We start from the raw sequence: 15,276 nt of genomic DNA on the forward strand, positions 1-15,276 counted from the left end.
TATACATATGTATATATGTATCTGTATATATAGAGAGATATCTAGATAATGATTAATATTTACATAATGATGTTATCTAGATATCTCTATAGAGAGAGAAATGGAGAGAGAGAGATCCCTCTCAACTCACAGATTCTTTGAATCTTCAAAAAAGGCAACAGAATTATCTAAAGATGAGTTTGACTTGATAATTCATAGGATCATCTGCATACAGCAACCAATACTAAACAGCTTTTTTCTATGCTGACCCCATGCTAGCTCAATTGTGATTCTTTCTTGTGTTTTCCCATAATAGGTACGGCTGAATGAAATTGAGAGACATAAGTTATGTGATAGCTGAGGTTATGGGCTAATTTATAGCACAGAGACTGAAGCTAGATAGATAGATACCTAAATATCTATTAATAGATATCTCTGTAGAGATTAGGGGAGAGATAGACAGATAGATATTCTGTTGGTCATTTCTCTGGAGAACTCTAAACTAATACAATGATAATCTATTTTAAAAGGCTTTTAATTCTAAGCAAAGTATAAAAATATGTTGCCTTACTATTCATTCAGTTAAACTCCTGTTCTCATTGGTTTTTAATAGATCAACTTTTATTTGTAAGCTGACCCAATTTATAAATCACCAAGAGAAAAATTAAAAGCATCAAGATTTACATTTAATTGTGGCTCTCTTGATGTCATTTTATAATCTTCATAGGCTGATGCTGTTTCACTTACCTCTTACAAACAATATTAACAACAGCTTGCATTTTTATAATGCTTTACATTAGCAAGGATGGTTACACATTCATTGTCTACACTTAACATAGCGTGTAGCACATAGTAGACATTCCATACACGTGTTTAATCTATTACATTGAAACGGTGAATTTAGGTCATATCCTTCTTTATTTCTTTTAAACTTGATTTAAAAAAAAGAGAGAGTTAGTAATGAGCTAAGCAGAAGCAATCTAAGAAAAATGTATTAAGGTGATTGCTAAATTTGGTTTTCTTAAGAGCAACTGGGACTCTCTCTCCCCAGCTGGGACAGTTTCCAAATTGGTTTTTCTTGACTGTGGAGTATTGCTAATCCAATTAGTGAGGCCTGTTCCCAACAGCTGTCCACAATTCCCCTGGGAGTTAATATTCCTCCACCAAGAACTTAAAAGTTCTCCTAGAAAAACTATATATAACAAGCCCACAGTGAAAAGTACCTAAATTCATTGCCAAATTATGTAATTTGGGGTACATGCAATAAATTAAAGCAATAAAAAGAAAGAACTCTCAGATGGAAACCTTTTTCATTAAATGTTTGACAAACAGATATGTGACTGATATACAACTGTTTTGTTTGCTTTAAGCAAGGGGATCTTGCTATTTTAGGGTGGTCTTAAACTCCTGAGATCAAGCAATCCTCACGCTTCAGCTTCTTGAGTAGCTGGGATTACAGGCGTGTGCCATTGTGCCCAGCCTGTTATATACATTTTCAAGCCTTGGATCAATTAGTTCTTTGTAGTTCATCATAAAATACCTGGCCATATTGTCAAAAATGTGTGAAAACCAAGAACTAAGATCATAATACTATGCTACAAAATGGGAAAAATGAAACAGCTACATTAGTTTCATTATAAAAGTTTACTCCAGGCCAGGCACAGTAGTTCATGCCTTAATCCCAGCACTTTGGGAGAACAACGCGGGCGGATCACTTGAAGTCAGGAGTTTGAGACCAGTGTGGCCAACATGGTGAAACCCGGTCTCTACTAGAAATACAAAAAAATAGCCAGGTGTGGTGGTGGGCCCCTGTAAGTAATCTCAGCTACTCGGGAGGCTGAGGCATGAGAATCACTTGAACCTGGGAGGGGGAGGTTGCAGTGAGTCGAGATCATGCCACTGCATTCCAGCTTGGGCAACAGAGTGAGACTCTGTCTCAAAAAAAAAAAAAAAGTTTACCCCAGAAATTAAAAGGTTTATATTAATTATTGTCATGCATTATTTTATTCAGATGCATTTGTGTGTGTATTAGTTTGCTTGGACTTCCGTAACAAAATACCAGATCATACCAGAATGGTTTGCTTAAACAACAGACATTTATATTATCACAGTTCTGGAGGCTAAAAGTTCAAGATCAAGGTGGCGACAAAATTTGTTTCTGGTAAGGTCTTTCTTCCTGGCTTGCAGACTATTGCCTATGAATTTCCCTGTGTCTTCACATAGCCTTTCTCTGTGTCTGCCTAGGGAGCTCTCTGGTGTCCCTCCCTCTGCTTATGAGGACATCGGTCCTATCAGATTAGGGCCCTGCCCTATGACATCATTTAACCTTAATAACCTTCTAAAGTTTCTGTCTCCAAATACTATCATATTGTGGACTAGGGCTTCAAATTATGAATTTTAGGGAGACACGGTTCAGTCCATGACAATGTGTAGTAATGTCAGTTGGGCCAAACTTTTAAAAATAAATATATCTTAAACTAAGGAAGTATGTTTTACAAATTTTTTTATACTCCTAGTGCCCACAACAAAAGTAGAGACTGTAAAATACTGGCTAGCACTACTTTCTTTTTTCTTTCCTTTTTTTTTTAATTTAATTGAGACTGAGTTTCACTCTTCTTGCCCAGGCTGGAGTGCAATGGTGTGATCTCGGCTCACTGCAACCTCCACCTCCCAGGTACAAGTGATTCTCCTGTCTCAGCCTCCCAAGCAGCTCAAATTACAGGCATATGCCACCATGCCTGCCTAATTTTACTACTTTCTAAGAACTTCTTTTTAAAGTAGGTATTACTAAATTGCCTTTTAGTTTATCTTATGTTTTAAATTATTATTATTTTTTAAACACAGTGTCCTGCTTTGTCACCCAGGCTAGTGTGTGGTGGCACCATCATAGCTCACTGCAGCCCCAAACTCCTGGGCCCAAGGGATCCTCCCACCTCACCCTTCCTAGTAGCTGGGATTACAGGCATGTGCCACTATGCCCTACTAAGTTTTTTATTTTTAGTAGAGATGGGGGTCTCACTATAATGCCTAGCCCAGTCTCAAATTCCTGGCATCAAGCGATCCTCCTGCCTTGGCCTCCCAAAGTGCTAGGATTACAGGCATGAGCCATCACACGCAACCTAAATCGGCTTTTGAAAATCATAAAAACATAGTACAGACAGGAAGCAACTACTCATTTATTTCACTCTTCTCCAATCTCTTCCAATGATAAAAATCACAGGGATTTGTAATAGACATTATATAAGTTTATATATAAATTTTTTTCATTGACATTATTTTGAATATTATTTTGTAAACGCTTTTCCTTAACATAATTACTGAAAGACTTTCAATGTTTAATTCTGGTGAAGCAGAACAATTTTCATTTACTGATTTTTACAAGACAGCAATAACTTTCTTTGATTTAATCAACCCCTATTATCATGCCTATTGCCAGCCAAAACTCCATTTTTCTACATGAGATGTCTCTCAACATACAATATTCTTTGAGCCTTCAAAAAAGCCAACAGAATTACCTGAAAATGAAGTTGACTTGATTATCTATAGAATCATCCATATACAGCAACCAATACTAAATGACTCTTTTCTCAGCTGACCCTATGCTAGCTTAATGGTCATTCTTTCTTGGGTTTGCCTGTGATAGGTTTGGTTGAATGAAATTGAGAAGCTCAAGCTTTGTGAGAGCTGGGATTATGGACTCATTTATAGCACAGACACTGAAAGAAACTTGGTGAAAATAAAAAGTGGGAAATATTTCTCTGGAAAAATCTTCCTTCATATACACTTTGAATATTATCAAGATTTTCCATATGTGTAATTTGCTTGGGTCAATATAATTAGCTATGAATGATTTAATATAAAGTAGGGATTGGGAGGGGGTTGTTCTTAGCTTCTCAAGCAGAAATTGTCTTGAATTTGACTTTCTAAAGGATGTGCCAGTATGAAATAAAAATTAAAGAAGGTTCTAGTACAATGGTTCTTTGACAGAAGCAATTTTTCCCCCTGGAGCACATTTAGCAAAGTCTGGAGACATTTTTGGTCATCATACCTGGCAGATGGGGTTGGGTGAGAGTAGTGGCTTTTCCTATTTAGTGAGGGGAGGCCAGGGATGCTGCTAAACCTCCTACATGGAACTGGACAGCCTTCAAAACAGAGAATGATCTGGCCCAAAATGTCAGTAATGCCAAGATTTAAAAATCCCTGGTCAAGAGTAACATTCCTGAGAGGAAAAGCATCTTGTTTCTTTTTAAAAGTATTTCTCTCCAGTGGACTACCAAGACATTTGGATAAATCTGTCTTTTTAGTGTTTGAATCTTAATTTTTTTATTTTCCATAAGAACCACTTAAAGAATAAAGTTCCCGTATGCTGAAACCCACAACCAATGTATAACTTAACACACCTATAATGATTTAATATTTTAACATCTGTCTCTAGGAATTAGAATAGACTTATTTTAATCACCAGAAGAAAAGAAAACTCTCTCTACTCATAACCATGGAAAATTGATGATCTTTACTCCAGAAGAGAAAGGAAAAATCTAAACTGCATACAGCCTGTTCATTGCTATCTTCAGTGCCTAAACACAAGGGCCTGGCACATAGTAGACATTCAGCAGAAATATACAGACTGACTGTCTTTTTGCTTTTTTTTTAAATTCAACCATCCAATAGCTTACATTATATAGGATGCTTGGGAGGGTTAGTATTCTGGAGATTGTCAAAGTGACTTAGACTTCTCACAAACCATATCATGCACGTGAGCGGTAGGAAAGTATCCTCTGCTCTCTGCATTAATAGTCTGAGAAAATATGAAAGGAGGCCATGACCCTGAGCTGTTCTAAAGCAGAAGGAAGACTTTCTAGAGTTGCGCATATGCTATTATTCACTGCAAAATTATTTTAGTTTAAAAAATAATTAATGTAATTATTTTATTAAGTTATATTAAAGGTTAACAATTCCTAGACTTTACAAAGTTGTAACATATGAAATTGGATTTTAGGGAGGAAAATTTTATAGCTTGCTGCAAAAGTAATTGCGGTTTTTGCTATTGAAAGTAATGGCAAAATAGGAGTTCCTGTGGCTAGGAATCAAGCCATCTCTTGAATGTGGAAGCAAGAGGTAGAAGAAGCATCTCTGATGCAGCTTCGTTCTGAGGGTGAGGAATTCTTTTTGACGTTTTCCAGAATCACTTAAGTTGATTAGAATCATGAAGACAACTCCTTTGCCACCCCCTCATGACAATTGAGTGACAAGGGCCAGAAGATACTGGTTTATGTTTTGTTTTCCTGTCAAAGCACTCATTGGACTCTGTCACAGGATTTATTGTGTTTTGGGAAATATTTGGACTTTGGACAGAGCCAGGAGATTCCATTCTTTGGGGACACATTGAGGCTTCCTTTGTCCCACAGGAAATAGGTTCAGAGTAACAAGAGGAAGCAGAGCAAAATGGCTAAATAAGAGCCTCCAGTGATTTTACCCCCTGCAGAAACACCAAATTGAACAACTATCCACATAAAAAATCACCTTCACAAGAATCAAAAATCAGCTGAGCGATCATAGTACCTGGTTTTAACGTCATATAAGTAAAGAAGCACTAAAGAGGGTAGGAAAGACAGTCTTGAATTCCCTAGGCAGCCCCTCCCTTATTCCCCCCCAGGCAGCAGCCTTGTGGAGCAGAGAGATCATATGTGCAACTGGGGGAAAGAGCGCTCAGTGACTGTGGGACTTTGCATTAGAACTTAGTGCTGCCCTGTCGGAGAGGAAAGCAACACAAGACAGCTCAGCTAGTGCCCACAGAGGGAGCATTTAGACCAGCCTTAATTAGAGAAAAATTGTCCATCCCAGTGGTCAGAACCTGAGTTAAGCAAGCCACATCACCATGGGCTAAAGTGCTCTGGGGTCTTAAACTTGAAAGATGGTGTAGGCTTCAAGGAGTACAATTCCTGGGCAAGTCCTGATGTAGTGCTGGGCTGAGTTTGGAGGCAGTGCACCTGGGATGCATCAGCCAGGGCAGCCAAAGCAGTGCTTGCACCATCCCTCCCCTAACCACAGGCATTGCAACTCACAGCTCTGGTAGACTCTTTCCTTCTGCTTAAGGACAGGAGTGGGAAGAGTGAAGAGGACTTTGTCTTGCAACTTGGAACTTGGCTTAGCCACAGTGGAATAAGGCAGCAGACAGAGTCCTGAGGCCCTGCATTCCAGGACCTAGCTGTTAGATGACATTTCTAGACACACCCTGAGCCAGAAGGAAACCTGCTGCCTTTAAGGGATAAAACCAGTCCTGGCAGGAATAATCACCTGCTAACTAAAGAGTCCTTGTTTCTGAATAATCAACAGTGGTAGCCAGGCAGTAATTGCCAAGGGCCTTGGGTGAGATTCAGAGCTGTGCTCGCTTCAAGTGTGACCCAATGCATTCCTAGCTGTGGTAGCTCTGGAGACAGGAGAGGGAAGAGTAGGAAGGACTTTGTCTTATGACTTGGGTGCCAGCTAAACCAGTGTAGAATAGAGCATCAGGTAAATTCCTGAGGTTCCTGACTCAAGACCCTGGCTCCAGGAAGGCATCGCTGGACCTGCCTGGGTTCAGGGAAAGCTCACCACCCTGAAAGGAGACAGGCTTAGCTTGTTTGGTGGAAAGTAAGAGAAGAAAACAAGAGTCTCTGGTATTCCAGGGAATTCCCTTGGATTTTACCAAGGTCACCAAAGCAGTACCTTCATGACTGTGCAACAGCTACAGTGTTGCTGGGTTTGGGGTACTCCTTAATGCAGATAAGCCTTCAGTGACAAAAGACATAGGTCACAACACCCAGGTCCCTTTGAATACTTGGAAAGCCTTTCAAAGAAGGATTGATACAAACGAGCCCAAACTGCAATGATTACAATAAATACCAGACTCTTAAACATCCAGATACCAAAGAACATCCACAAGCATCAAGATCATCCAGGAAAACATGACCTCACCAAACCAACTAAGTAAGGCACCAGTAACCAATCCAAGATAACACAAAGAAGGAATTTAGAATACTATCAGATAAATTTCACAAAGAGACTGAAATAATTAAAGAATCAAGCAGAAATTCTGGAGCTGAAAAATGTAGTTGACATACTGAAGAATGCATCAGAGTCTCTTAACTCTGATCAAGCAGAAGAAAAAATTAGGGAGCTTGAAGACAGTTTATTTGGAAGTACACAGAAAAGATAAAAGAATAAAAAAGAATAAAGCATGCCCAGAGGATCTAAAAAATAGCCTCAAAAGAGCAAGTCTAAGAGTGTTTGGCCATAAAGAGGAGGTAGAGAGAGAAGAGATCAGGTAGAAAGTTCATTCTAAGGGATAATAAAAGAGAAATTCCCAAGCCTAAAGAAAAAAAATCAATATCTAAGTATAAGGAGGTTATAGAACAAGTAGATTTAACCCAAAGATTATCTCAAGACATATAATAATCAAACTTCCAAAGGTCAAAGATGAAGGATCCTAAAAGCAGCAAGAGAAAAGAAACAAACAACATACAATGGAGTTCCAATACATCTTGTTGCAGGCTTTTCAGTGAAAACCTAACAGGCCAGGAAAGATGGCATGACATATTTGAAGTGCTGAAGAAAAAAATCTTTTACCCTAGAATAAAATATCCGGCAAAAGTATCCTTCAAGCATGAAGGAGAAATAAAGACTTTTCCAGACAAACAAAAGCTGAGGGATTTCATCAACACCAGACCTGTCCTATAAAAAATGCTAAAGACAATTTTTCAATATGAGAGGAAAGGATGTTAATGAGTAGGAAGAAATCATCTGAATGTCCTGAAAGCTCACTGGTAATAATGAGTATTATTAATTGTAGTGTGTAAACTACACTTAAGTAGAAAGCCTAAATGATGAACCAATCACAAATAATAACTACAACAATTTTTGAAGACATAGCCAATACAATAATACATGAAAAGAAACAAAAAAGTTTAAAAGTGGGGAGATGAAGTTAAAGTGTAGAGTTTTTATTAGTTTTATTTTTGTGTGTTTGTTTATGCAATCAGTGTTAGTTGTCATGGGTTTAAAATGATGGGTTAAGATAGCATTTATAAGCTCCACATTAACCTCAAATTGAAAAACATACAATGGATACCTTAAAAATAAAAAAAAAAAGAAATTAAATTATACCTCCAGAGAAAATAACCTTCACTAAAAGGAAAGAAGAAAGAGAAGACCACAAAACAACCAGAAACCAAGTAACAAAATGGCAGGAGGAAGTCATTACTTATAGATAATAACATTGTAAATGGACTACACTCTCTAATCAAGTCATAGAGTGAACAAATGAATGAAAAAACAAGACCTCATGATCTGTTGCCTACAAGAAACACACTTCACCTATAAAGATGCACATACACGGAAAATAAAGAGATGGAAAAAGATATTTCATGCTGATAAAAAACAAAAAAGAGCACTAAAAGCTATATTTATATCAAACAAAATAGATTTCAAGACAAAAACTATAAGAAGGGACAAAAAATGTCATTATATAATGATAAAGAGGTCAAACCAGCAACAGGATATAATGTAAATATATATGCACCCAACACTGGAATACCCAGATACATAAAGCAAATATTAAAGAGAAATACAGACCTCAATACAATAATAGCTGGAGACTTCAAACCCCACTTTCAGCATTGAACAGACCTCTCAGACAGAAACTCAGTATAGAAACATTGGACTTAATCTGCACTATAGATCAAATGGACCTAATAGATATTTACAGAACATGTCATCCAACAGCTACAGAATACACATTCTTCTCCTCAGAACATGGATGATTCTCAATGATAGACCAAATATTAGGTCACAAAACAAGCCTTAAAACATTTAAAAAGTAGAAATAATATTAAACATCTTCTTTGGCCACAATGGAGTAAAACTAGAAATCAACAACAAGACCAATTTTGGAAACTATACAAACATAAAGAAATTAAATAATATTCTCCTGAATGACCAGTGGGTCAATGAAGAAATTGAAAATTTACTTGAAACATGTTTAGGAATATACAACCTACCAAAATTGAACCATGAACAGATTTAAAACCTGCATAGACCAGTAACAAGTAATGAGATTGAAGCCATAATAAAAAGTCTCCCAGCAAAGAAAAGCTCATAACCTGGTGGCTTCACTGCTGAATTTTACTAGTCATCTAAAGAAAAACTTAATACTAATCCTACTCAAAGTATTCCAAAAAATAGAGGAGGAAGGAATCTTCCAAACTTATTTTATAATACCAATATTACCCTGATACCAAAACCAGTAAAGACACATCAAAGGAAAAAAAGAAAGAAAACTATAGGCCAATATCCCTGATGAACATTGAGGCAAAAATCTCCAACAAAATGCTAGCAAACTAAGTTCAAGAACACATTAAAAAGATCATTCACCAAGATCACATGGAATTTATTGAAGAGAGACAAGGACAGTTCAACATATGCAAATCAATCAATATAATACATCATACCAACAGAATGAAGGACAAAAACCATATAATCATTTCAATTAATGCTGAAAAAAGCATTTGATAAAATTCAACATCCCTTCGTGATAAGAATCCTCAAAAAACAGGATATAGAAGGAACATACCTCAACATAATAAAGGCTGTATATGACAGACCCACAGCTAGTATCATAGTAAAAGGAGAAAAACTAAGAGCCTAAGATCTGTAGCACAACAAGGATGACCACTATCACCAGTGTTATTCAACATAGTACTGGAAGTCCTAACTAGAGTAATCAGACAAGAGAAAGAAATAGGCCTGATGTGGTGGCTCATGCCTGTAATCCTAGCACTTTGGGAGGGCAGGATGGGAGAATTGCTTGAGCTCAGCGGTTTTGAGACCAATGTGCAGTGTGGGCAACATAGTGGGATCCTGTCTCAAAAAAAAAATAAAATAAAATAAGGAGAGAGGAAGAGGAGAGAGAGAGAGAGAAAGAAGAAAAAAAAGACATCTAAATTGGAAAGGAAGAAGTCAAATCAGCCTTGTTTGCATATGATATGATATTATATCTTGAAAAGCTGAACATTGCACCAAAAAACTGTTAGAACTGATGAATAAATTCAGTAAAGTTGCAGGATACAAACTCAACAAAAATCAGTAGCATTTCTATATGCCCACAGTGAACACTCTGAAAAAGAAGTCAAGAAGGTAATTCCATTTACAATAGCTACAAATAAAAAATTAAATACAAATTAACCAATGAAATAAAGGATCTCTACAATAAAACCTATAAAACACTGATGGAAGAAATTAATAAGGACACACACAAAAATGGAAAGATATTCCATGTTCATGTGTTGGAAGAATCAATATTGTTAAAATCTCTATACTACCGAAAGCAATCTACAGATTCAATGCAATCCTTATCAAAACACCAATGACATTTCTCATAGAAACAGAGAAAGTAATCCTAAAATTTATATGGAACCACAAAAGACCCAGAACAGCCAAAGCTATCCCGGGCAAAAAGAATAAAACTGGAGGAATCACATTGCCTGACTTCAAATTATACTACAGAGCTATTGTAAGCAACACAACATGGTACTATCTTAAAAACAGACATATAGACCAGTGGAACAGAATAGAGAATCTAGAAACAAATCTACACATCTATAGTAAATTCATACATACACTGGGGAAAGGACAAGAACATACACTGGGGAAAGGACAGTCTCTTCAATAAATAGTGCTGGGAAAACTGGATATATATATGCAGAAGAATGAAACTAGACACCTATCTCTTGCCATTTGCAAAAACCAAAAGAAATTGGATAAGAGAAGCATGTGACATCTTCAGAACAAATGAGGTTGGGAAGTTATCCTCTTCAAACTTAATTTTCCTTCTGTTTTTGTGCCAACTACATTTATGCCTAATATCTTATTAAAGGAATAGGGTACCTCAACATTTTTAAAAAAATAGGCAAAATTTATCATGAAGTACAGTTATATTTGGTGAAAATATTTGGCTGTTATGATTGATTGAGTTTTAAGTTGTCTCCTCTCATTTACCAAAGAAAATGGGTAAACAAAATATATGAGACAGGACATTTAAAATAAATGCCTAAAAGTAAAGCTAGAAACCATTAAGAAGGAAAAATGTAAAACCAGCCACTATGCCAATAGCCAATATTTGAGTCTACGCTATAAGCAATGTATATTGCCAAGGGTTTTCCATGTGTTCACTCATTTCATCCTTACCAAAGCACTATTAAGTGGATAATTTTGTTACCCATATTTTCCTGTTGAGTAACTGAAACACAGAGCGATTAGTGATCCCCTGAGGTCACACAGCTAATAAGTGGTAGAACTGGGATTTTACTTCAGACCGTCCTGCTTAGAACTTGAATGCTAATCTTGGGTGCTATTCTGCCTTCCTAACTTGGGGACACTAATTTTCTGAGCTTAAAACAAGCAAGGAAAGAATATTCAGTACTTTTTCCAAGTGCTAAATTCCTGAGAAAGTCACTGGGTGAATTCTAATATACTCACGTAACATTATGTAACATGACAAAAACATCATTACTTGCTGTTTGCACAAGATCCAAACCTGTTCTTCATAATAATATTTCTCTCATCCACCCTCAACAAGGGAGCTTAAACAGTAACTCAGTGAACATAGCTAACGTGATTTGAAATCCAGATTTCCTAAAATGAATCGCTCTGAACATTGGGTGTGATTTCTGTCATTGATCCCTGTTTTACTTACTTCATAGCATGTGCCGCAGTCTGTGATGATCTTGTTTATATGTTGATTTGACTTCTCATACTTTGCATTGCTGGCCTCCCCTGCGAGAGTGACAGCAAGGACCAGTCTGCTTTGCTCATCTGCATGTCTTTAGAACTTACCATGGCGTCTGGAATAGTAGGTGCTCAAAAATTTTTTTTTTTAGCAAATAATCCTCCAAAGACAAAGAATTCTGCCTAAGAACAGGGCCTCAAGATCTTCAAAATACAAATTGTGACTATGAAGAGTAATTGTTGCTGAAGGGGTTACTAGCAGAACATTCTGGGCCAGAGTTGGAGAGCAGGGTGTTGACTCTTAGTTGTTTTTTTCTTCTTTATAAGCCCTGATGTCAGGGCCAGTCCCTGGAGCTGTGTTCTGCAGGATCCACCCAAACCCCGTCCACACAGGCAGTTGGGAACTTTCTACAGTTGGCAAAGTCAGTGGACAGAAAGGAAGATCTTCCCCCAACCTCTAGCACTGTTTAGTTCAAAGCTCTGTGCTGCTGTCTTCCATCAATTATCTCCAACCTGAACTGAAAGACAAAACACTTCATGTTGCATTTCTGCAGCAAGGGTTGCATCTGGCTTCCCACCACCAGATTTGTTTTTTCTCAGCACTTCTGCAAACACAGGACTTACGTGGACAAACCAAGCCCTGAATTGCAACCCATGCTATTTCAGGGCGCACCAAAGCCTATGGGCTGTGGCCTTCCTTTTCGGCCTCCTCCACCATTGCTTTTCAGTGTCTCCACCCCATGAGCAGCATATGAGGAGGAAAAAGGCGGCACTCGACCTAGACCCATTTTCCACTCAAGGAAGAGAATAACCTAACTATATTATTTGTTCCAATGTTTTCTCTAAATAAATCTGAAACTCAAACACTAATCACATCATATTTTTTAAAAATGTGATAACTATTCTCAGCTTTGGTTTCACAAGCTTCAGGGCCAGTTCTAGCCTTCCCATGTATGTCCTGTAACACTGCATTTCTTTATTTCCCCTAAGCATGCCATGCCACACTACTGCATCTTTGCCCTTGCTCTTTCCTTGGCTTGGGTCACCCTGACCCCACTGCCTTCAAGTTTCAGCTCAGATGTCACCACCCACAGACACTTTGAAATTTCCAGATGTGGCTATGTGCCCCTCTCACGTCTCCCTTTGCTTCAGCACTTAATATATTTTATTTAACAATCTCTTTATCTGTCTGCCTCCTCCTTTAGACTACAAGCAGTTCCTTGAGAGCCATGTCTTTCTCATTTCTTGCTCACAGTTCCTGGCATAAAGTCTAGCATGTAGAGAGAACTCAATAAATATTGATTGGAATGAGTCGTACTGCCTAAAAGCCACGATGCTCTCACTGTCTGACCTATTTTTTTCTGCATTCAAAACTCTTGAAAGCACTAGAAACATCTTAAGTGACTTTGAGTATTAGAACTTCTGAGGATGTAATCTTTTGTTATTTCTCTTCCTTTTCAGGAACCTCTTTCAGGAGCTATAAAATAGAAAGGGAAGAATCATGTCCATGATCGCAGCTTTCTATGGCAGCAAGTCCATTCTCATCACAGGGGCCACAGGCTTCTTGGGCAAAGTGCTGATGGAGAAGCTGTTTCGCACCAGCCCGGACCTGAAAGTCATTTACATCCTTGTGAGGCCTAAGGCTGGCCAGACACTCCAGCAGAGGGTTTTCCAGATCCTAAACAGTAAGGTATGCCTTATAGGAAAGCGTGTGTGATAGGCAATGCCTTAGGGCAAGATGATTCACTACAATGTTCTCTTATAGCCCCACATTGCAAGTGGGGACCAGGCTACCTGCACAGGTAGAGGAAGGCAGACAAAACAAGACAGCAATCAGCTGCTCGTGGAAATCAGTGGTGTTTTCCCAAAAGAGGGAAAAGAGTGCTTAGTTTCAGTCCAGGGCAGGTGAGATCATCTACGTTCTGGTAACTACTAAGTATCAAAATACTCAAACTTCCTGAGTGGATGCCCCAGGCTTAATATCTGCTGCAAGTTCATCTGAACTCTCTACTAACTTTCTTTTAATTTAAAGTGGTTTTTCCTCCCCAGATTTTTGGATATTCTTCTATTCTATTCTATTCTATTGCATAGGGAGCAGATGTAATTACTAAATTGTCTAAACTCTACAAGGTTTAGCTGTTATATATTTTATTTATGGAAACTTTTGATATTTCCATTATCCCATAAGTTCTCTTTTTTTTTTTTTTTTTTTTTTTGAGATGGAATCTCACTCTGTTGCCTGACTGGAGTGCAGTGACACCATCTTGGCTCACTGCAACCTCCACCTCCCTGGTTCAAGCAATTCTTTTGTGACTCAACCTCCTAAGTACCTGGGACTATAGGCACACAGCACTATGTGCAGCTCATTTTTATATTTTTAGTAGAGACAGGGTTTGACCATGTTGGCTAGGATGGTCTTGATCTCTTGACCTCGTGATCTGCCTGCCAAATTGCTAGGATTACAGATAAGTACTTCTAAGGTAAAAACGTTGGAAATAAAATATTATATCCATGAATGAGCATTTGGATACCAAACCCTCTCTCTTCTTGAAAAAAAAAAAGACATTATACATATTCTCTCATGTTTTAATTTATAAATTTCAAGGCACTATAACCTTGAGTCTCAAATGTATCTGGGTTCAAATTCTGGCTTATCAATTTGTTATCATATTACTTCTTAAATTTCAGATTTTAGATTTTCAAACTTTCAGATGTTTTAAATAGAAACAACTACTTTTATGGGAACTAAATGAGAAAATGTACATATGTTGTTCATAATGCACTTTGGAATATAGGGGGTGACATAAGATGAGCAAAAAGAAAATTCAAAGTTTTTCTTTTTTACTGACCACTTTCCAGTGTGTAGGAATTCCACCATCTATGATGCACATGTATCTGATAGCACAGCACATTACAGACTGCCCAGAAACACTGATGATCAAATTTATCTGCTTGCAACAGAAAACGATTTTGGTACAAACCATCATCAAGCAAACTGGAAAAGCCTCATATCTCATGGCTTGACCCAGCAGTGGGACATAATAATCCTAACAGCTAACATTCACTGGATACTTACTACATGGCGCCTACTATCCAAACCTCTTTTCACACCTTACTTCATGTCTCTTTGCAACAACCCTGTGACGTAAGAACCAGTACTGTCCTTATTTTATAGATGGGAAAACTGAGGCCTGAAGCATTAATTTGCCTAAGGTCTCCTACCCAGTAGAGGAAACGTCGGATTTCCAACCCCATAGCCTGACTCTAAGGCCAGCACACTTGCTCCTGCCCCACACTGCCTCCAGGATAACTAATGGTTCTTAAAAGGCTGATATGACATAGAACCCAAACCTAGAATAAATTCCCAGGTCCCTCTTCAGACAGCTTTTCTCAGTTATCTACCCCTAACGGACTTTGTTTTCTTAGGGTTGATCTTCTTATGGAGTATCTTAATGGTGTTCTCTGTATTTCCTGAATTTGCATGTTGGCCTGTCTGGCTAGGTCGGGGAAGTTTTAGATAATATCCTGAAGTGT

The 15,276-nt window shown here is 37.9% G+C and overlaps 1 protein-coding gene across 2 annotated transcripts in view; it reads left to right on the top strand.

The window, feature by feature from the left end:
* Positions 1–15,276, top strand: part of FAR2 (fatty acyl-CoA reductase 2) — a 159,470-nt gene that overhangs the window by 93,685 nt on the left and 50,509 nt on the right. For both annotated transcript variants that reach the window (XM_012474248.3, XM_012474249.2), the window contains exon 2: positions 13,204–13,432. In XM_012474248.3, coding sequence (XP_012329671.2) covers positions 13,244–13,432 — 189 coding nt within the window. In that variant the 5' untranslated portion in view covers positions 13,204–13,243. The remainder of the gene's footprint in view (positions 1–13,203; positions 13,433–15,276) is intronic.

The sequence above is a fragment of the Aotus nancymaae genome, unplaced genomic scaffold (genome assembly GCF_030222135.1).
Source record: "Aotus nancymaae isolate 86718 unplaced genomic scaffold, 86718_ANA_hifiasm-v0.15.2.pri h1tg000016l, whole genome shotgun sequence".
Taxonomy (NCBI): Eukaryota; Metazoa; Chordata; class Mammalia; order Primates; family Aotidae; genus Aotus; species Aotus nancymaae.